The sequence below is a fragment of the Pteropus vampyrus genome, unplaced genomic scaffold (genome assembly GCF_000151845.1).
Source record: "Pteropus vampyrus isolate Shadow unplaced genomic scaffold, Pvam_2.0 Scaffold134, whole genome shotgun sequence".
Classification (NCBI taxonomy): Eukaryota; Metazoa; Chordata; class Mammalia; order Chiroptera; family Pteropodidae; genus Pteropus; species Pteropus vampyrus.
In genome coordinates, this window is record NW_011888915.1 from 4696478 (window position 1) to 4718899 (window position 22422).

General features: G+C 37.2%; 1 protein-coding gene and 1 pseudogene across 5 annotated transcripts in view; one reads left to right on the plus strand and one right to left on the minus strand.

Annotated features, from left to right (window-relative positions):
- The window catches only part of STK32A (serine/threonine kinase 32A), a 94059-nt gene that overhangs the window by 22850 nt on the left and 48787 nt on the right, over positions 1-22422 (plus strand). For 4 of the 5 annotated variants that reach the window (XM_023534917.1, XM_011367487.2, XM_023534920.1 and 1 more), the window contains 2 exons: positions 9676-9731; positions 10827-10978. In XM_023534917.1, coding sequence (XP_023390685.1) covers positions 9676-9731; positions 10827-10978 — 208 coding nt within the window. The remainder of the gene's footprint in view (positions 1-9675; positions 9732-10826; positions 10979-22422) is intronic. The other variant, XM_023534919.1, reaches the window with a different exon arrangement.
- Positions 17676-17794, minus strand: LOC111744395 (annotated as a pseudogene).

Here is a 22422-nt window from a genome sequence, read left to right on the forward strand (position 1 = left end):
AATGTCCGTTCTTAAAAATGGGCAAAGTGACAGGACCTAGAAGAGGCACTGATTCCATCTTCGCTCTGATGAGTTACACGGTAGACTGTAATATAATTGGTATGTTTCTGTGCTAGTTTCATACATTAACTTCTGTTGAAAGATGCAGTGATGACATATCAAATACCCCCTGACTTCAGCTGTTAATTATCCTGCTGTTCCTAGGGGTTTTCATCCATGCCTTTACCTGGGAATAGCTGGTGATTGTGAAGTTCATAGGACATGAGAATGGCAGCTCTGGATGCTTATGAGCTCAGAAAATGAGTCAGTCAGTCCTTGAGGTATTTAAGATGTAAATCCATTGTCTTCAGAGAAATTCGAAGTTATAATATTAAAACAACAATCAGATGGAGACTTTCTTTATTGCCTAGCTCATGAAGAAGCCTTTTGATAAAAAGTTGTCATAAGACATTTCTTAGGAGGTACATATTGTAAATGGTGATATTCCAGGATATCAACATAAAAGAAAATATCTTTAAAATGTTTCCTCCATAGCCATTCATATTCTGTAAAACTTTGCCTCCTCCCTCCACATAACAAGTGTTTACCATGTGCCTTCATGGCTCCAAGCAGTGTAGACAGAGTGTAAGTAGGACGGGCTCAGTGTCTGCCTCCATGGAGGTTATATTCTTGGCAATTTGTTCTGTGTAAAGTCCTGGCATCATTTTGCCTAATGTTTTGGCAAGAGAAGTGATATTCTGGGCTGATACTAAGGCGACTCAACTCTTACCAATAACAAAAATCTGCAATAATAATGCTAGATTTATTGAGTTCTTACTTTGTGCCAAAAATACTTGATAAGCACCTTTGATATGGCTTATTTCGCCTAGTCCTCATAATAACTATAGAAGAGATACTATACAGGATCAAAATTTTTGAGGAAGAAACTAAAATTCAGAAAGGTTAAATACTTAAAGTTCATAGCTAGTAAGTAGTACAGCCAAAACCCAAATCCAGAGTTTTATGCTCATAACCACTATGTTGTATCATGAAACTTCTAGAACTCCTCTGTAACATTATTAAGAAACTTGGAGCCACACAGTCAAATTCAAGTCCAAACTTGAATCCCCGAGGAGATTTTTTTTGAAGTCTATAAATTACCTACAAAGTAGCAGTCATATTACTACCTCATGGTGTTTGAGTGAGGATTAAAGAAGATAATGTATATAAAATGCTTGGACAGTGCCTACACACGTATGTACTTAATAGATAGTGAATGTAATTATCAACTATGACCTAAGATGTAGTGCAGTGCAGGCAACAGAGGCCTGCACTGTAATTTATAGACACCGCTATTAATTTGCTTCAAACTCATGGGCATAGGGGCATGGGTAGAAGGGGAGACTCAAGATCATTGATTTAATAACGTTATCTGCTGAGATCCTCTTCACACCAGGGTTGCAGTCACTCAGTTAGTACATCCTCCCTGTTCTCCTCTGCTCGGTCACCTGTTGAACTCCTACTCATTCTACAAGGCCCAGCTGAAATGCTCCCCCTCCCCAATGACCTTCTATCTTTTACAGAAGGAAGAGATTTTTCCTACTTTAGAACCCCTGTGGCTTTGATTGTCGAGAGCAGTGACTCCTAAAAGAAAGACCTGCAGACTGGTTCTAGGCCGGTTTAGTCAAAATCGTTCATGGAGATTAAAACACAGATTCCCAGGTCTAGCCTCCAGAGTCTGATTCAGATGAAGCTCGTGAATATGCAGTTGTAAAAGGTGTTTTGTGTGATTTTGATGGGCACATTTTGTGTGATTTTGATGGGAATCACTGTGGGACCCCTCTTGTAGCTCTCCAAACATACATATTACTTTAGAATGCAGTGATTTATGTATATGTTTCATCTCTTTTCCTGGGAGTTATCATTTTGATAATCCAGTTCAATTCAGGGACAAAAAGGAAGACTATCTATGGGAAAGACTAGAAAGAGCAAGTCCTTTGCAGCACTTTTCTCCCGGTTTAATCACTGCCTCTAGGATGCCCTGCTGCGTTTCCCTGGACCAAATTGGCTGTTTCTGCAATACTTTCCCATGACCTCTCTTCTTCTCCCTACAGCAGCAGTGCTTGTGTTAGTTGGAACTTAAATCAATTCTGCTTAAAAAATAAAAATTAAAAATTGAGTTATTGGAAGGATATTGGAGATGCCTGCAGAGTAATCAAAATAAAACCTATATGGACATAGAGCTACACACTTAATGCCATCAGGATTCTCCCTTTATCTCATGATTCTTCTTTGTTCCATGTGTCAGCTTTATTCCCTTGCACCTACTGATCTGCTTTTTTACATTCAGTCAGTTCTGTTCTCACGTTCTTTGTGCGAGAGAAGGAAACGTGCATTTCCAGGTCAGAGAATCCTACATGAGAATGTGGATTAAAATGGCTTGGAACACAGTCTTATTCCCAGACTAAGGCTTCTGGCTAGGCATATGGGACATGATGAGTGACAGATACCAGTGACTACACATGGTTGGTGGGACCAGTTGTGTGAGACGGGGTCCATGAAAAAGAAAGGTCCTGCATAAGACGAGGAGAAGCAGAAATATGAATTCTGTTGTCAGCCAAGTCTTCGCCTGGCTCTGAGCTACTTGTTCTGCTTTCTTGGGCACACTTATTTGTGTTTAATGGGCCACGGTAGAGAACAGTGTTTGAGCGCAGCTCCAGAGTCCACTTGAATGAGACTCTACCGCACTGCCACTTGCCTGCAATGTGGCCTTGGGAAAATTACTTAATTACTTAATTACTTAATTATGGGCTACAGTTCGCTCATCTAAAATCACAGGATTGATGGAAAATAGAGAAATATATGTAACGTGTTTAGAATAATGTGTGATACTCTTTACATAAATGTTAGATATTAGCTATTGTTAGTCTGTTGTCCTACTAAACTGTAAGTACCGTAAAGGCAGCAACGTGGCTTTCTTTCTCCCTAGCACCTGGCACAATGCCTGGCTATTACTGTGTAAGGAATCAGTAATAAATGAACACAGCGGACATAGACTGAGTTTGTGAACAATGTCTGTAAGAAGACAGTATATGATACATATAACATACAAGTAAGTGTTAATCGACTATGTTATTGGTAAGGCTTCCCATAAAAGTAGGCTATTAGTAATTGTTTGGGGAGTCAAAAGTTATACACAGATTTTCAGCTATGCAGGGGGTGAGCAGCCCTAACCCCCATATTGTTCAAGGGTCAACTGTAGTTTTTTTTTTCTCTTGAGGAATTTATCTTGTTCTGGTACTCTTGAACTTGATCAAACTGCACTGGTTTAATTTGCTATTGATCGGGACCAAATAACATAATAATATCACACTGTGCTGTGCAAGCAAAGCATTTACCAAATAAATTATCAGTATAAGCAAGTTACAGAGGGTCTGTTTTAAGAGGATGTTCTCCCAGTGCACTTTAAAAACATCTACTTTTTAACAATCACATTGGCATAACTGTATACAAGGAAATTATCAATTATTTTAACTTAGCAGAAGGACTTTTGGGAAGCTTGTTTATTTTATATATCTGGAGTAGACATGACAATTTATTCTAAGGTTGTATTTAAGAAAAAGATTGCAAAAATGAAAGCAACAGTAACAACAATAATGCATGTCAAAAGGTATTGATTTAAAATATAATTACATGCTTTTAATAATCGAAGTAAAAAAAAAAATGCCTTTCTAAAAAAGACATAAACCCAGAGAGACAAAAAGGAAAAAATTGATACATTTGACTATATCAAATATAAATGTAAAACTTAAGTTTTTTACATTATTAAAGATGCTTTAAAGTCAAAAGCCAAATGTCTAGAAAAATATTCTTGATATGCTAGAGTTAATTTATTTAACATTTTTAATGTGCTTGCAAATCAAAAAGACCAATAACTCATTGAAAACAGGAAAATATATGAATAGGTAGTTCTCTGAAAAAATATACAAAAATGAGGCTTCATTCAAAGAAATGTAAAGTGAAACAGTAACTCAAAATTTTTTACTTGTCTGATCAAGGACGATTGATTTAACAGTGTTGGCAAGACAGTGGACAAAAGTCTTTCTTATGCGTTATTGGTAGGAAAGAGATTTAATGCAACATCTTTAAAAGACTAGTTTGTAATATCTATTAGATTGGAAAATTCACATATTTTTTGTCCTTGCAGTTCTTTTATAAAGTTTGTCTACAAATATGGACAAAAGCTGATCAAGAATGTTTGCAGTAGTATTTTAAGTAATAGCAGATAACTGAGGCATCTTTTAAAGTCCCTCAATAGGCTAAATATTTTATGGTACATTTACACAATGAAATAAAAAAGGAGCTTTAAAATAATTAGATTTGTGTGTGATGGTATGAATGGACAGAGATAGTATCATTATTTAGAAAGGGTTTTAATCTATGTTCCTATAGGAATGATAGTATAATGCCATTGTAACAAATTCTTTAACCAATTTAATAAATTGGTCAACCACTGTTCAATTCTTGTGTATCGTTAAAGAGCTTTTCTCCACCTACCTGTACACAAGAATTTGTTAACAGTGGTTGCCTTCTGGGAATGGAGTTTAATTTTTGGAATGGAAAGACTTAATTTTCATTGCATAATTGTGCTTTTAAAAAAATCGTTTGTAATTTTTAGTTGTCAGTGGGTCAGATATCATATTTCTGGTTTATAGCATCCCATCTTCAAAATCACTGGTGGGTGAGGTTTAACAGGTGGGGACATTGTGATTTGGAAAAATTGAGTAACTTATCTAAGGTCACACAGCTGGTGTCCTTATTCCCTCGTCAATAGAAAGATTTAAATAAAATAAACGTCAAGGAGTGCAGTTCTCAATATTCTCACATATGTTCATGATTGATTTGGTACTTCTAAGATTGGGAAAAAAAATTTAAGGAAAAAAATAACTTATTTTACAAATATTTTTTGCCTCAAAAATAGAAAAAAATAGATTTTCTGCTATACTTTCTAGAATTCTCTTCTCTCAAATCCCAAGTGTCAGTGTTGTTAAAAACTCTAAAAAGGGTTTCCATTTTTCTTTCCTCTGACACTGTTAATTGCACAGAATGTTGAAACTGGGAAAGTGATATGAGAAGTTAAAGAAAATAAAAACATCAGCACGGGATTCCATGATCAGCATGTTTATGTTAGAAAGACATAAAATACTTGATTTGACTCATATGATTCTTAACAGAGAGGTGAAGATATCTGACCTTGCTTCCCCTGATTCTACCTCTGGGATGGGTAGATACATAATAAAGACTATAAAAATAGTGGTTAAAAGCCCGGGTCCAGAATTAGAAAGGCGTATATTGAATTTACATGAATGCAACTGAGCAAACTCAGGTGGGTTGATGGTGCCCACTTTTACACTCAAGTGTTGGGTGTGGCTTTGTGACAAGTCAATCAATTGTCTCCTCGGTTAGTCTTACTTTCCACATGCCTCTAATGAATTTGAGCCTGCCAAGGAACTGTGATTTAACGTTTAAACATTTTTTTTATATGATAGCCCCTAAATACAATTCATGAGCCATATTGGGTCTTTTTTGCAAGACCTTGGATGTTCAAAGGGGTACCTTCGTAGAGGATTTTCATGTGTAGTTTTGACTTAACATCTTTAGAACTTAACCCAATTATAAACTAGTCGCTATATTAATTTATAACCATAACAAGTTATTTAATCGCTCTAAGCGGAAGCATCCCATCTATATAGATCATAAGGTTGTTGTAAGGATAAAATGAGACATAAAAATGAAAGGCGTACCAACCCATACATAAATGGATCCCTCATGCATATAGAATTTCTGTGTCTGGTTGATAGTGGAGAATGTGTACCTGCCCTCCCTCACCCCTACCCTCCCCCAAAAGAGAAAAAAAAACTCTAAAATAAGTCCTTTTCAGATATTTAGTTTTAAAAATATTCCAGGTAATATAACATCAAGACCCATTTAATTTCACTTCTTAACCTGATACGCCTCCAGGCAACATTAAGGATACTGTACTGACATGATGATTGCTAAGAAGGGGTTAGAAGACCAGTGTGAAAGCAAGAATCTGAAGCAAATAAGAGAAGTATCAAAGGTTGCACCTTTTCTGCCTGATTGTTCCGCAGGCCACAAACCTCGGCCAAGCCCTGTACATGAGAACCAAGCACTTCCTCTCTCCACACTAAACTGCTACCTTCCAGACTCCACCAAGACCCAGTGTCCTACAGTGTCTCTGGAGGCCTTTTATGTCCTCTTGGGACCAGAGCCTTTGTCTGAACCAGAAGAAAAGTTTTAGAACCTGATGTGAGGACAAGACACAAGAAGTGAACACAACAGGTTAATACTGCTTTAGAGACTGAAGAAAACACTATAAAAAACAATGCACCATAGACTACGAAATCCCAAACTTGTTGAAAAGACACTGAGGCTTCCTGTTTACCTCCACGTTGCCTGATAATATCCATGGGCTATGGATAGCAGCTTAAGGTGGCTCCTCCCCATGTAATAGTAGTAATACTAGTAAAAGTAGCTAGTGCCAGTTCTAGTCTAAGTACTTTACATATGTTAACTCATTTTCTCTTCCTATAAACCCTATAAAGTACATATTATTTTCATCCCCATTTTCTAGATGAAGAAACAGAAAATAGAAGTCAATTGCCTAGATTACATTTCTGTTAACTGTAGGAGCTGGGATTTGAACCCAGGCAGTCTATCTCCAGCGCCTGCTCTCAGTCCCAGGGGCTAGCAAAGTTTTCTGTAAAGGGCCACCTGGTAAATATTTTGGCTTTTATATGGTCTCGGTTGCATATTCTTGATTATTATTTGTTTTTACTATCCTTTAAAAATGTAAAGCCCATCTTAGCTCATAGGCGGTACAAAAACAGGCTGCAGGCCCGCTTTGGTCTGTGGGCCACACATAATTTGCTGGCTAATACTGTACGTGTTGATCAAAGGTTTAAGTACACAGTGTGTATGCTATTCCACATTCACCTTAGGCAAATCCTTTATGCCTATAATACCATTGGATTTCTGTTGACAAAATAATCCATGATTTTGACTTGATTTCTCCCTTATGTCTGAATTTATGAGGTGTGGTTGCATTTTCAATCAGCCTTCCTTCTAACTAGCGATGCTGTACTTAGACATTAAAGAGGGGACTGTAGGGATAGAATAATGGTTTTGCTTCCAGTCACTTTTGATCTGTCATTGGCTTTCTACGAGCTGTATTAGTATACATAAAAGTGACTTTAGGCTCTATGGTGTTGGACTGGAGTCTGCTCTTTAATTGACTAGAAATAAAGGCATCAGTAAGATGCATTATCTTTAAAGCTTTAGGCTTGTCACTTCCTGAGATCTGACCTGACATTAATTAAGGCATTTCTGCTAGTAGAAATTTATTGGAAACCTTGCATCTAATCTTTTATCATTTTTATCAAAGCATAAAATGGCTTATAAAGAGACATTGTTCATAAAATGGATTTATATCACAATGGAACTTCATGCTTTCTAGGTGCCTGATGTATGCCAGGAGAGTCAAAATGTCATGATAACCTTCTAGGGCTAGACAAGTAGTGGAGAAATCTCAGTGAGTTATTGGGTTGGCTCAAGATAAAATCTTAGATTTGCAAATAAATCCTGGTCAGTGTTTGTTTTAATACTTCCATGCTACATAGTGTATATATAGCTAGCCTCATGTAATGAGTGTGAGAAAAATCAATGCTTTGGTTATGTCAGTTTGAAATCAAGGGAAAACTTACAGATGTGAGTTTTAAGTTATTTTGACCACACACGGTAATGTACCAAAAAATTATATCATGATCCAGTACATATCTATCTACACACATATATAAAACCAAAACAAAAGTTTCAGAGTCGCTACTACTCTTACTACATTTGAGGTGTTTCTGATGTTTTTAAATCCGTTCCATTTAAATTTTTAATGCTTCTCATTACCACTAATTTATTTCATGACTTATGAATGGTTCTTGACTCAGTTTGAAAACCACTTCCTTAGAAGAGCCAAATGCTCACACTGCTTATATTTACAAGACGTAATTGTTTAGGAGTTCTTGTGTACCATCACAGCTCAATTAGATTTATTTGCTGAGAACCAACCGTGTAAATCACCGTGCTAGGCTCTATAGGAAGTATAAAGAGTTATGCCTTCAACCATCTCAAGCCAGAAATTTTCTGAGTTGCTAGCATGAGCAAAATGACATATCTCTGCCCTCATGGAGCGTCTGATCTAGTGGATGAAAGAAACTCAGAACTCAATGAATTTTGGAAGATAACATAGTCTAGTGAATGACATAAGTAAGCAAGCAGCTTTGTTAGCACTTTTTGGGTAAAAAGTGTTCTCTTCTTACCTAGAAGGGTCAGGCTCATTTTTATAGATGAGAAAATGTAGACTTAGTCTGCCATTTATCACAAGTCACATTGATATTTTGAGTCTAAATCCAGGATTATTTGTAATATACATGCTGTCCCATGTGATCAAATGGGTTTTGTGCTGGAAGTAAAGTGATTTGGGAGTTCAGAAGTGATGATTAACTCATATTATAAACATTTTTCATCCCTTGGAAAGCTTGGAAAGACCTTAAGAGGTCCCTTTACTCATCATTTTTTCTTTCAGGATTAGCTAATCTAAATATTCTTGAAACGAGAGACAAAATACATCTTTTAAAGAATGATACCTTCTAGTGTTTCACAATATTTTCTGAATAAGCTCTTACGATTCCTCATTTGGAATTTTATTAATCTAAATTCCTCATTTCAAAAACCAGAAAACGAAGTGGAACATTTTCTCAAGATCATCAAGGCAAGAAACTAAAAATCTCCATCCATCTGGGAAAATCTGTACTTTGTTCTTCTCATCACAAGGCATTTCACGAGCACTGACCTAAGAACCCATGCCACCCGTACACTAAATGTCTACTGCCTCTGACTTTTCGGAGCAGAAGTTTCAAAACAAAAGATGTGAAAGGTCATCTTAACTTCAAAGCACCATTCAGTGGACCTCCATGCACATATTCATGCTCGTCTCTTAGATATTTGTGCCGTGGAGATTGGCTCGTTCTATAAATTTATGAGTGTAATAATTTCCTACTTGGGGAAACTGAAATCATTTAGATACAAAAGAGTGGTTGTAGGGAAAAATAGGCAGAGAGAAGATGTTTAAAATGCTGATCTTATGGTCTTAATAGACCATATGCATAGAGGACCAGTTCTCTTCTGTAACTGTGTTCAGAGATGCTCCCCAAATCTTGCCGACTATGTAAAATCCACTGTGAATATGCTCTTAGAGTCCCATTATGTCTCTCCTTCTTAACATTTAGCAGGGAGTTTTAACTGTCCACTTATTTTGTGATTGTTTAATCCATAAAGGTCTCTCTCTGTGCGGAGCCCTCATTAGACTACAGGCTCTATAAAGATGGATATTAGATTTCTACTGTATTATTACTATATCCCATAGTACTAAGCAATGTGATTAGTGTATAATAAGTGTTCAAGAAATATTTACTGGACATACGAGTGGACATTTTAAGGTAGTTTGGAATATTGTTTTAAATAAGGTACTTCAGTTTAGCCCAATCTTTATTTATTATTTATTAGCTACTGAAGAACAGCTGATAATCACTCACAATGTTCTTCTTTCTGTTTGTCTTACAGTCAACTTTGACCACTTTGAAATTTTACGAGCCATTGGGAAAGGCAGTTTTGGGAAGGTGAGAATCAAAATGATTAACTACCGACAGGGTTATGTAGTTCAGGGAACAGAGAGTTCCAGAATATTTAAACTATCGAGTTACTGGGACCACAAAGAATGATAATTCAGAGATGTTTTTATAATGGATTTTTATAAAATTGTCACCACAGTTTGAGGAAAGCATGTGACGAGCAGCTGTATAATGAACATATACTGTTCTTAGAATTATCTCAAAGTCAAATCTGTTTCCTCTCACTAGAGTTTAAGACTTTCTCTCTACTACAAAGGAGAGAGTAAGATTTCAGAATCATTTTCAAATTGTACCAGTACCTTCCGTAATACTTACCTTGTCAAATAAGAGTTAAATCTTTTTAAGTGAGAAAGAAGCCACCCGATTTCTGGTTTTCCCCCAGTTGTACCATGTTTTTATTTTCAAAAAACCTCCCATGAAAAATATACATATCCGGTCTAATTTTTTTGTAAAAACCTTCTAGATTCAAATGCTGATTATTTCTTTCTTGGTGGAGACATACTTTAAGAGAGAATAATATTTCATATTGAGCTTGCATTTTAAAATTATCTGCTGTCTAGTTTATCAAGCACTGCATGAACCACTAAAAGAATTTCAAAAATATGGACATTGCTTTTAGTGTTTTCTCAGTGCTGAAAGTTGTTTTTGGTTATATCAACTATGGTTGTAGACTGAAATTCTTTGTACAGTATCATTCAGCTTGACCGTTTAGCCATGCCCATTCATTTCAGTCACTCAAAGCAGAATAAGGACATCATTTGCTCTGCAAAGATTCCTGACAATGAGGCAGTTATTGTCTCTAAAACGCTGTCAAAAACAAACAAACAAAAAAAACAAAAAATAAACCTCCAAAGCAAAAACAGGCACACTTGGGAAATCAGATATTTAGAAATTGACTTGGTACAGGAGAAGAAAATGAAGTTTTTACTCTTAAATCAGAGCTAAATAGCATCTTTAGCATCAAAGAATTTGCAAGTGATAAAGCCCTAGGCCTTGCTAAAGAACGAGTTTTGTTCTGTCTCTCTCATCATTATGATCCGTCATCTCCATAAATCACTTTCTCACTCTGGTTTGGACAATTAGGTCTGCATTGTGCAGAAGAATGATACCAAGAAGATGTATGCGATGAAATACATGAACAAACAAAAATGTGTCGAGCGCAATGAAGTGAGAAACGTCTTCAAGGAACTCCAGATCATGCAAGGGCTGGAGCATCCTTTCTTGGTTAATTTGTGGTAAGTATTTTTACCGAACCTCTAAATGGAGACAGTCCCACCTTCACTCCCGATATTGTTACGTAAATGCACCTTGATTTCTAGGTGTACATTTGCAAAGTCCTCATTCAAGGACTTCTATTCGTTTTGGTTTCTATTCTCCTTGGTTTCTTCTATTCTCCTTGATAATAAAACAGAAGCGTTGTTTTATCGTCACCAATAAATACTGCTCGGTTCAGTTGTTACGGTCCCCTTTTTCCTTGAAGTCAATTTTTTTTGAGCATTGTAATTAACTAAGCTGAAGGAATGAGTTTGAATGTCTTCTCACTCAGATACTTTTACCCCATTAACTGTGAGGCAGAGACTAGTATCACTGGCCGACATAAGATTGATCTTTAGAATTTGTACAAAGAGCACTTTCTCCCTAAAATTATTGGCAATAAAACTGGTTGTCTTGCAGCAGCCAACAATCTGTGAGTTGGAAAAGGATAGGTGCTGCCTTTCTCACCAAATAGGTTTTAACAGAGGCAGAGCTAAGTTAGTGATCTGCTCTCAAAGCCATTATCACAATCCAAGGCTTAGAAAATGGCAAAAAAGCTTACATTATCTATTACTTCCTGCTCTTGAATGTGAAGGTCTTTCTGTGGTTCACTCATTCTGCTCTACGTTTTAATGCAGCCATTATGTTAAGAGCCCATTCTTAAAGCTAATTCAGTATGACTGTTATTTAAATGTGCATACCAAGCACTGCTTACTTATGAGCAAAGGCAAAAAAAATAAAAAATAAAAAGCCTTTATTCAGAGAATACTAATGGAAAAATAATTGAAATGTCACTGTGTATTTAGGGACATTCCTCTGGAGGAATCAGTGCATTAAACCTGCCTCCTCCATCTTTAATTAACACAGTTCACTTAATATACGATTTGCTCACACACTGTGCCACAGTTAAAAAGAAGATGGTTCTGTGACTTGGAAATAGGTCTGTTACAGTTTATGCACTATTCAGACATGGCAGAGTCTCATTTTGGCTCAGGCTCAGTGCATTAATCAGTATTTTCGAGTGGCCTGTTCACAATGCAGCCATGTAAAGAGTTGCTTCTCCATCCTTAGCAATCATCAAATTGCCATTTTTTGCCTCTCTCGCCTCCCTGAGAGTGACGAAGTGCTTCACAGCCTCTTTTTGTTCAAAGTCACATTTTCCTTCTTCAAAAGTTCGACCAACTAATTTTCTTTTTTAAGACCGGGAACCCTGCATAAGGACATACTTAGCATTTTACCCTTTCTTGCTTGTCTCTCATTGTTGAGTAGGCAAAGTTGATTTTATTCTAGTCCCATTTTTTTTCTACAACATAGGTATTATGAGACCTTAAGCTGGCCAAAGTTTACAGACTTCACTATTTGTAACATGGTGTCATTCCAGACCACATTCTGTCCTCCATGCATGCTGACTTGGTGAGAACATGTCACCAACATATTATCCTTATCTTCTCACACTGAATCTCACAGTAGAACATTGGGCACCATTAATGTTGATAGAAGAGAGAGAGGAGATGCCCCTTCCCCATGATTCTAGAAAACTGTGAGGGGGACATTCTGAAAAGTACAACAGAAAGTCCTTTTGTCTTTCAAACCCTGAGACAAAGATCTTCAGAATGCATATTAATTTCTTCTAATAAATGCTTTCTGCCTTAGTAACTATATAGCACAGTAAATATAAGTGACTCTTTCCACAACTATCACACTTCTGGAGGTAAATGTTAGTGACTCTTTCTACAACTATTATACTTCTGGAGATATAAATGCGAGCAATTGTTATCACTTTCAAGTCACACTATTCTAAGATAGGGTTAATGTGTGTAACTTGTGTTGTTTTTATGAATGAAATGAGACAAAGTGCTATGCTCAGTGCCCAGCATATAGTAAGCATATTACAGATAGAAGTTTTTTTCTTTCTTGCTACATTAAGGGGTAGCATTCTGAACATGCCCATCACTGATGGGCCAGTGTGAACATCCAAAAGACAAATGTGAATGGTGCTTGGCCCCAAAGCATCATGGGAAGCTGTGTGTGTTGTGGGGGAGGGGGCCAGATCTTCAACTCATTCTCATGAAGAGCTTTATGTTTGTTTTGTTTTCTGCCCTCATTGTGCAAATCAAAGAAGAAAATCAAAGATTCCTCACTATATTATGTACGATTTAATCAAGATTTCATGTCTTGGGTTTAACTAGACTTATCTTTACATCCCCAAAACTTCAGAAGCCAAATCTCTTAAGAAGCACTGTATAAACAAAAAAGCAGCAATATTTTTGAACTCCTCTGTTATTGCTTTCAATAATCTCATGGATGCTCAAAATGCTTCTAACCTCAGTGGGTGTGTTCAGAGAATTCTGGTTTTCAGGCAGAGGGAAAACATAAATTGTTTCTCTTCTAAGCAGGTTTTAAAAAAGATAGCGTATATGTATATAGGTATAAATACATACACGTATATTTGAAACCATTCCATGTATTGCAGTCAACTTGAAAAACATTATCACATAGAAAAATGCAAATTCTCCAATAATCCTATCACCTTGAAACGATCACTCCTAAGATGTTGGTGTATATTTTCCAGTAAAATGTCTGCATTTGGTTTTCTATTTTTGATAATGTATTAGCCTCATTCACTTCTTCATTCATGTATACATTTACCGAGCATCACAGATAAGTTAGAATTAGAATTGCCAGATAAAATACAGGATGCAGTTAGATTTGAATTTCAGACAAATAATAATTTTAGTATACATTCCAGGTATCACATGGGACATACTTTAACTGAAAATCATTTATTATTCAAATTTCTAATTTAAGTGGGCATCTTGTATTTTTAGTTACTAAATCTGGCAACCTAATTGTAACAGAGACCCACGCCGTGGGGATGCAGTGGTAAGCAGGAGTGGACAGAGTCCCTGATCTACCTGGCATTTTCATGAACCATGAGGGGCTGACATTAGTCAAATGGCACATGAATGTAACAACTGTGAGTACATGAAGGGACTAAGTATAAAGAGGGATGTGTGTGTGTGTGTGTGTGTGTGTGTGTGTGTTTTGAGGGGTTTCACGGAAGGAAGGTCACTAGTCTGGGGGGCAGCAGTGTTAAGGGTGAAAGAACGTTCTGATTAAGATGCAACCTTCCCAGCCTCCATGGACCTGGTCCCACTCGGAACACAGTCATCAGATATAGGCCAGGTTACAAAGTGAAGGCTGCCTGACAGGGCTGGCATCCAGGAAAAGCAAATAAAATCTTCCTGCGAATCCCTCCTGAGGGCTAACAAAGCTCTGGCAACCTACAGACAAATGGACCCAGTTATGCCCAGCATAGCCCGTTTCCCTGGTGGCTTTTGTTAATTGAGATTAAGCCTGAAGCTGCACACAGCTCCTCAGGAAAACCAGGAAACCCAGTTCTCTTCTTACCCGTGCCTGTCATTCCTGTGAGCAGAAAGGGTCCACGTGTGGTTTGAGGAAATTAGGAGACAAGATGGTCTGTTTTAAGTGGAAAGGACCACTTGTACTGGGAATATGAAAAAGGAGCCCTGTCAGATAGCTGAACATAGCTGAATAAATGGGTTCCCTGGAAGCGACCCCCATCATTTGTGACTGAGGAGTGCCAGTGTGTTACTTCAGGGAATCATAGGCTGTGAGAACTCAGGATAGCCTCAGAGGCACAGCCTCAATAATGATAGCTTCCCTGCCAATGCTGTTCTATTCCTTTGGGTTTTATATATATTGTCTCGTGTATTTATCCTAACAACTTAGGTTGATAAGGATTATTATTTCCATTTACACTTGAAGAAATGGAAGCTCAGAGAGGTTGAGTAATTTTCCCAGAGTCACATAGCCAGGAATTGGCAAAGCCAGGACTCACACCTCAAAATCCTGACGTCAAAGCCCCTGCTCTTCCTGCCACACAATACCATCCCCTATGGACATCTTGTGAGACTCCCTTACAAAATATGGAAGGAAACAATTAATTTTGTTTATCGTCTTTCGCACCACACAAGATTACAAACTCCATGAGGCAAGTAGTTTGTGTTTTGTCTACTGCCTCATTCCCCAGCTCCTACAGTCGTATCTAACACGTAGTAAGTGCTCAAAAATATCTGTTGAATGGTTGGTTGGTTGACTGAACAGATAAAGTGAATTAGAAGTGGGACCGGGCTTCTGGCTCCTGGGGTTTTTTTTTGTTTTGTTTTGTTTTTTTGCTCTTTTTCTCATTATGCCACTGTCACACTCATAAACATCCCTTCATATAATCTTGCCCACTCCAGGTTCACTGCAGACCCTGAGGTCAGAGGGACACGAGTTTAAATCCCTGCTCCACGTGTGAACTGAGCAAGTTACATTATATCTTTTGTTTGATTTCCTCATTCATAATTGGGAATAACAGCAATACCCATGGCAGAAAGTGCTGTTATGAATAAGAATTTGTATATAAAGCAGCTCACACACAGCAGGTGCTTAATAAATGATTTTAAACAAAAAATTCAGTGAGGCCCCTTCTAGAAATGGAATATTCCCTTGGCCCCATAGCTGGAGAAGATTTTTAAATGAACAAATTCACCTGTGCTTGAGCTGGCCTGGGCATTAGAAAATCTTTCATTTTGTTCTCAATTATTAAAAATTTAAATAATTATTTTGCATATAAAATACATATTTTTTTATTACAGAAATACAGAAAGTTCTCATGAAAATAGTAAATACACATATTTAATCACTCAGAAATAGCTGTATTACTTTCCTATGGCTGCTGTAACAAATTACCACAAACTTAGCTGCTTAAAACAGCACAAATTAGAGCATTTGAGATTAAAGCTATTTTTGTAATAAGATCAAGATTTTATTTTCCTTTTGCCTTGCAGTTATTTGCACTGAAAGTTCACAAAGAGATAAAACTAATCAGAACAGTGATTAACTGTGGGATGTAGAGATTAACTAGATTGTAGCATTGTGACGAACTTTGGGAGTAGCTGAAATACTCTGTTATCTTTACTATGGTGTTAATTATGAGGACATATATTTGGAAAAATTCATTAATATCTTTATTTTACTATAAATGAATTTTACTTCATTAAAAGAATATGAAAAAACGAAAACCCCATGAATTCACTATCTTACAATTCTGGAAGTCAGAAGTGTAAAACTACACTCCCTGGGCTAAAATCAAGCTGTCAGCAGGGCTGTATTCCTTCTGAAGGTTCTAAAGGAGAAGCTATTTCCTTATTTTTTGCAGTTTCTCGAGGCTGCCTGTATTCTTTAGTTCATGGTGCCTTCCTCCATGTTCAAAGCCAGCAGCAAAGCATTTTCAAATCTCCTTCTGCCTCTGACTTCCTGCCTCCTTCCATTTTTTAAGGACTCTTGCTGTTATATTAGCTCTATCTAGTGACAACAATTATCTCATGACCAAACTCTAGCCAGGCTCCTCCGAGACTTCTTCTCCACTAGGATTCAATCTCGGTCCATAAAGACTTGAACAAAACATAGTTTCTAAAAGCTCAAGGCGGCATTCCTAGGATGACTTTAGCTGCCCAAAGAATTTGCTGATCGTCCTAACCAACAGCTGAAGGTAAGGCCAGGCATGGTGGGAGGGGAGGAGCCTAACTTTCACACCTGCTAGTTAACAAACCAGAAGATTTCACATGGACCAGCTCTCCCTTCCTGATTTTTGTAATTTTTCACTTCTATGACTCTAATGAGTCCCTGTTCAGCCCCCTCCCTGTGCCCTCATTCTCCCTTTAAAACATCCAGTCACTTTAGTACAAGTCAAAATTGAGTTCAGTTCACACTGGACTCTTTTCCTTAATTACAATAGTATATTACTGATTAAAAACTTCCTTAACTCATGTCTTTGTTATCTTAGCTTTGTTATCTTAGGACAAGACGTGATTAAATTAAGGATCTTGTGAAACAGAGGAAATCCTAAATTATCTAGTGTTGCCATAGAAGAAGTTATCCTTGGGTATGGCCCTGATGAGCTTGAATGGGTGGAGAAGGGACAGCAGTCCCTGAAGAAGATTGTGGCAGAGAATGGCATTACTGTGTGCCTGTACATAGTAAGTGTTCCATTACATAGTTGTTGAGTGACTGATCAATGGACCAATGATAGGAAACTGAGTCTTTATATTGCACACATTCACTCATTCACTTACTCATCAATATTACTAGATATACATACATGTATATTTATCTACACCTATATCTATCCTTTATTGCAAACAACACAAGCTTTAGAAAATGTAAGCTAAAAAGAAGTTCATTGGAAAGACATGAGACAGCTTACAGCCTCAGAAGTAAAGCTGAAGAAGCAGGTCTCAGGAAAGTGAGGGACAAAGGCAGTTCTGGGAATCTAAGTAGCAGAAACTATGGACAGGCTCTTGAGGACATCTCAGCTGGGAGAAATCAGCTCCAATCAATTTTCTAACCTTGTGTCACCCACTCAAGTTTCAAAGTCTTGAGACGGAATCTAGTTGGCCTTGATCAGAAAATGTGCCTGCCCCTCAGCTAGAAGAAAGAGTAAAATAATTATTTTACTTATATATTTATATATAAATAATATATATAATTATAATAATTATATATATTTTATATATATATATATATATTTTTTTTTTTTTAGGTGAGGCAACCTTTGGTTGACCTCACAGATTGCAAGGACCTTGTCAGCTTACAATCCTTTATTTTTTAAGCCTATAGCACTTGGTCTTCCGAGGTGGTCTCCCATCCAAGTACTAACCAGGCCCAACCCTGCTTAGCTTCTGCAATCAGACGGGATCGGGCTTATTCAGGATGGCATGGCCATAGACAAGAGTAAAATAATTACTCCTAGATAATTGGTGAATGATTGTGTCATTCACTAAGGGGGCAAATCCGAGGAGCAGATTCATTGTGAAAAATCAAGAACTCTGTTAGCTTTGTTGATTTTGAGCTGCATCTTAATTTAAATAGAGTGCTGAACAAGAGGTGAGTCTGGAACTCAGAAAAGTCCAAGGAGAAGTTCAACAAAACACAAGTATGGGAATCCCTGGTTTGTATCTGCTGTCAACCAAGGACTTGTAGGGAGCACCTCTGGAGAGAGATTAGATAGAAGAAAGGGGCCAGGGACTAAAGACCTAGAGCATAGGAGAAGTTCAACAAAACACAAGTATGGGAATCCCTGGTTTGTATCTGCTGTCAACCAAGGACTTGTAGGGAGCACCTCTGGAGAGAGATTAGATAGAAGAAAGGGGCCAGGGACTAAAGACCTAGAGGAAGACTCAGGAAACTAGACAAAGGAGCATCCAGGAAGCTGGCCAACGAGCTAGGGGTAAATCAGAAGAGCGGAGCATCCTGGGATGTAGAATGGTTTTGGAAGGAAGAAGTGCAAGCTATTTCATGTGCTGCTGAGAGGTCAAGGAGAAGGAGACAAAGAACTGACCACTGACTTGGGAAGATAGATATTGTGACCTTGATAAGAGCTAATCCCAAAGGTAGGACAAAAGACCAAAGGAAGTGACTTAATGAGAAAATAGGAATTGAGTAATTTTATTTGGGGGTGAAGAATGCAAAGTGGTATTGTATTTTGAGGTTGATCCACGTTGTCACAAGCAGCAGTAGTGTATTGTCATTTCTTCACCATATTCTATTGTATGACTATCCCTTGATTTACTTAAACATTTTACTCTTGATGGATATATAGGTTACTTGTTTGAGACTTTTATAAATAGTGCTATTTATATTTTTGTTTGTATCTTGTGGTAAACAAAAATATACACATTGGGAGTATAAACCTAGGAATTAAATGACTGGGTTCAAGGGTTTGTATAGGGTTAGCTAGTGAATTGTTTTCCAGAGAAATTGTACCAATTTATACTCACATGAACAATATACGAGAATTCAGATTGCTCAGCATTTGGTACTGTCAGTTTCTTTCCGTATAGGTGTTCCAGTAAATATGTAATGGTTTCTCATTGTGGTTTTAGTTTGTATTTCCCAGTGACTTAAGAGTTTGGGCACATTTTCATGTGCTTATCAGACATTTGGAGTTCTCTTTTGAGAAGTGCCTGCTTGTTTTGTTCATCTTCCTATGTCGTCTATGATTAAAGGCAGTTTTACGTCTTCCAATATGGCTGTTTATTGATCGACTGATTGCTAATTACACTGGCTAGAACCTCCAATACTATATTGAATGGAAGTAAGAGTGGATGTTCTTGCCTCGTTTCTGATCTCAGAGGGAAAGCATTCAATCTTTCCCCATTAACTGTGATGTTTACTGTAGGTTTTATTGTGGATTGCCTTTATCAGATTGAGAAGCTCCCTTCTATTCCAAGTTTAAGAGTTTTTATCATGAATGAATGCTGTATTTTGTTAAATGACTTTCCTGTTCTATTGAGATGATCCTTTATTAATATGCTGTATTATATTGATTGATTTCAGATGTTAATCCTTTTGGTCATGGTCTATAATTTTTTTAATGTGTTGATGGATTTGGTTTCTAACATTTTGAGGATTAAACCTAAAATCTTATGATCAATAAAAATGGGGATAATTTTACTACTTACTTCATAGGTTTGTAGCAACAATTAAATGCAATAATACCCATAAGGTACTTAGCAGTGTCATATGTGTAGTAAGAGTTCAACTAATGGGAATCATGTTGATTATATCATTGACAATAAATATCTTTATATAATTACCTCATGTAAGATAATAAGAAACAACTGAATAAAACAAATTTATCTGCTTAAACCAGAGCTATGATACATTCATGGGTAGAGAAAGAAAGGTAATTATAACAATAGCTAACACTTGGCCATTATTTATTATCTTCTAAGCATTGTTTTAGACTCTTTATATGTATTAACTCAATCTTCCCATCGGCCTTGTGAGGTATATACCATTATAGATGGGGAGGCTGAGGGCTTATATAACTTGTTCCAATTATAAAGATGTTGAAGGGCAGAGCTAAGATCTGAACAGAAGCAGTCTGGCTTCAGAGCCGAGTTTTTTACGATTATGCTATATGCGATGCTTTGTGCTGATTACAAGCATTTTACCTAATTTACTCTTTGCCACATAGTGCATCAAAATATTCCCAATATATAGATATCCTGAGTTTGTTTCTTTTAAGAGTCTCGCTCTAAATTCACATGTGATACTGTGATATTTAAACCCTGTCTGAGGCCTATGCATTTTCCACTTGTATTTTCCTTAAGTGTGTTTTTTAACTGATTCTCTCTTAGATAAATCAATTGGTGTCTTTTTCTCCAAAACCTAAGAGCTGTTAGAAGCAATGACTAATATCGGTCATGCGTTTCCCTTGCTTTGCTAGGTGGAGATAGAAGAACTGACTCTTGCTTAGGTAGTGTCCAAATGAACATCTGGCACAATAGTCTTGCAACAGGCAGCAGGCTCTCCAGTGTCATGGGTTTGTTGACTGCATCCCATAGGAAGAAAGATATTTTTCATCACAACCCAGTAGATATACTCACAGAGACACACATTATATTCCAAAAACAAGTTTCATAAACGATGTTTAGCCTTACAGCATTTATTCCATGTTATTCAATCTATTTTATTACTTGGAAAAACGGGTGCTTGTCTGACCTAGCCAAACCAATTTTACAATCCATTAAGGGGTTATGAGCCACAATATGAAAAATGCTGCATTAGAGAATATTCTAGATTTCTTCTGATGCTCAGATTCAGATTTATCTCAAGATGGCCACCATGAAACGGCTTCAAGCATATGAGTGACTTCTTTGATCTTATTTGGTAATCATGCTAATGTCTAAAAATTATAACAGACTGACCCAAACTTGTGTTTTACCCTTGCTTTTCTCTTTTTGTTTTTCAACTTATTAATTTACTTTTTTTTTTTCCTATAACTATTTGTAGAGTATACATTTCAGATAGTGTACAGGAACTGAGCAGTCAAGGATGAGTAAAAGTAGGCATGCATTCTGATAGCATAGGAGGAACGAAAGCAGTTAATCCAAAAGCACACAGGAAAATATTTTCAAATTATGATAAATTCTGTGAACAAGAATACGGCATTGTATAGAATGAGGAGGCATGATTTAATATGGAGTGTGAGCAACAGCGCTGTGAGGAGTGACATTTGGACTGAGACTGAAAGAGGAATAGAAAATAACCAGGCAGTTGACAGCTTTGTGAGTGCAGGCACAGGTCACACCACATCAACGGCTTCCAAGGCTAGAGGGAGGCAAGTGTGAAGCCCATGTCTGATCGTACTAGCTGAGGAATGAAAAGATGTTAAACAATAGTCTGGAAAAGTAAACTGGACTGGACAATACAGGGTCCCATAGACCATGGAAAGAGATGAAAGGATTTTATAAGGCTGAATAACATAAGGCTCACATTTTAAACGTATCACTGGTGTGTAGAATGAACTGAAGATGTCCAAGATTGCACAATGGAGCTATGAATAGCCTGTTGCGGTGGTCTGGGTCGAACATGATGGAGTGGTGGTCTTTTGTTACTTATTTCCTCTCTTACCAAGCATATTTTGCAATGCATTTCATATGCACTGCAACCAGACCTGTTAATTTTTGAGCTGTCAACTAAGAAATAAATAAGCCACGATATAGGATACCAAAAAAAAAAAAAAAAAAAAGTTATGGAACCGCAACGGTAAGTCTATGTGATAAATGACCGAGGTACAAAAAAGTTCTTAATCTTTCATTTAAAAATATCAGATTATGATATGAACTTGAATATTCTAGTTATCACCAAAGTGCATTACACCCACATATTTTATTGTGGATAGTTCTGCAAAATAAATTGCTTTTCTTCTCTCCCTCTGAGAGTTTCAGATCTGAGATAGAGGGTTTCAGATCTGATATGCTGGAGGTGAAACATGATTTTTAACAGCCAAACCTGGCTCCATGGTTAAATAAGTTTATATTCATACTAGGCAAGGGAAACATGTTGCCTCTTGCCTTGGCTGCTTCTTCCTTTGATTAATAATCCCTTGTGTAGTCGAACATTGTTGTTATTTTGCCTCGATGGGCACTTTTTGGTCTGTTCTTTGAATAAAAATAGCTTAACCCAAGCTTCAATAAAATAAGTTGTTCCTTCAGGGTGAGTTTAATAAAACCCTTGTTTTCCCCTTAAAATGAAGTAATGGGAGAGAGTCCTCTGGTCTGTCCCCAGATTTCTACCCTCCACCTGCCTCTTGTGTGGAGCTAAACACAGTCACAGCTGCTCTGTATCCTAACCTGGTCAGCGTAGGTTATTTCCATTGACGTTTAGATATGTTTACAGTTAACACTCCCTTCTCCCTTCTTTTGGCACCCGGTACTCATCCACCTCCACCTCTCTGCCTCATTCTCTGGCCATCTCAGAAGACCTTGCTCACGTCCCATGAGTAATCACTGTTTCTGCTATATGAGCAGAGAGGATACTGGGGTGCGACAGGTCCCAGGCATGATTA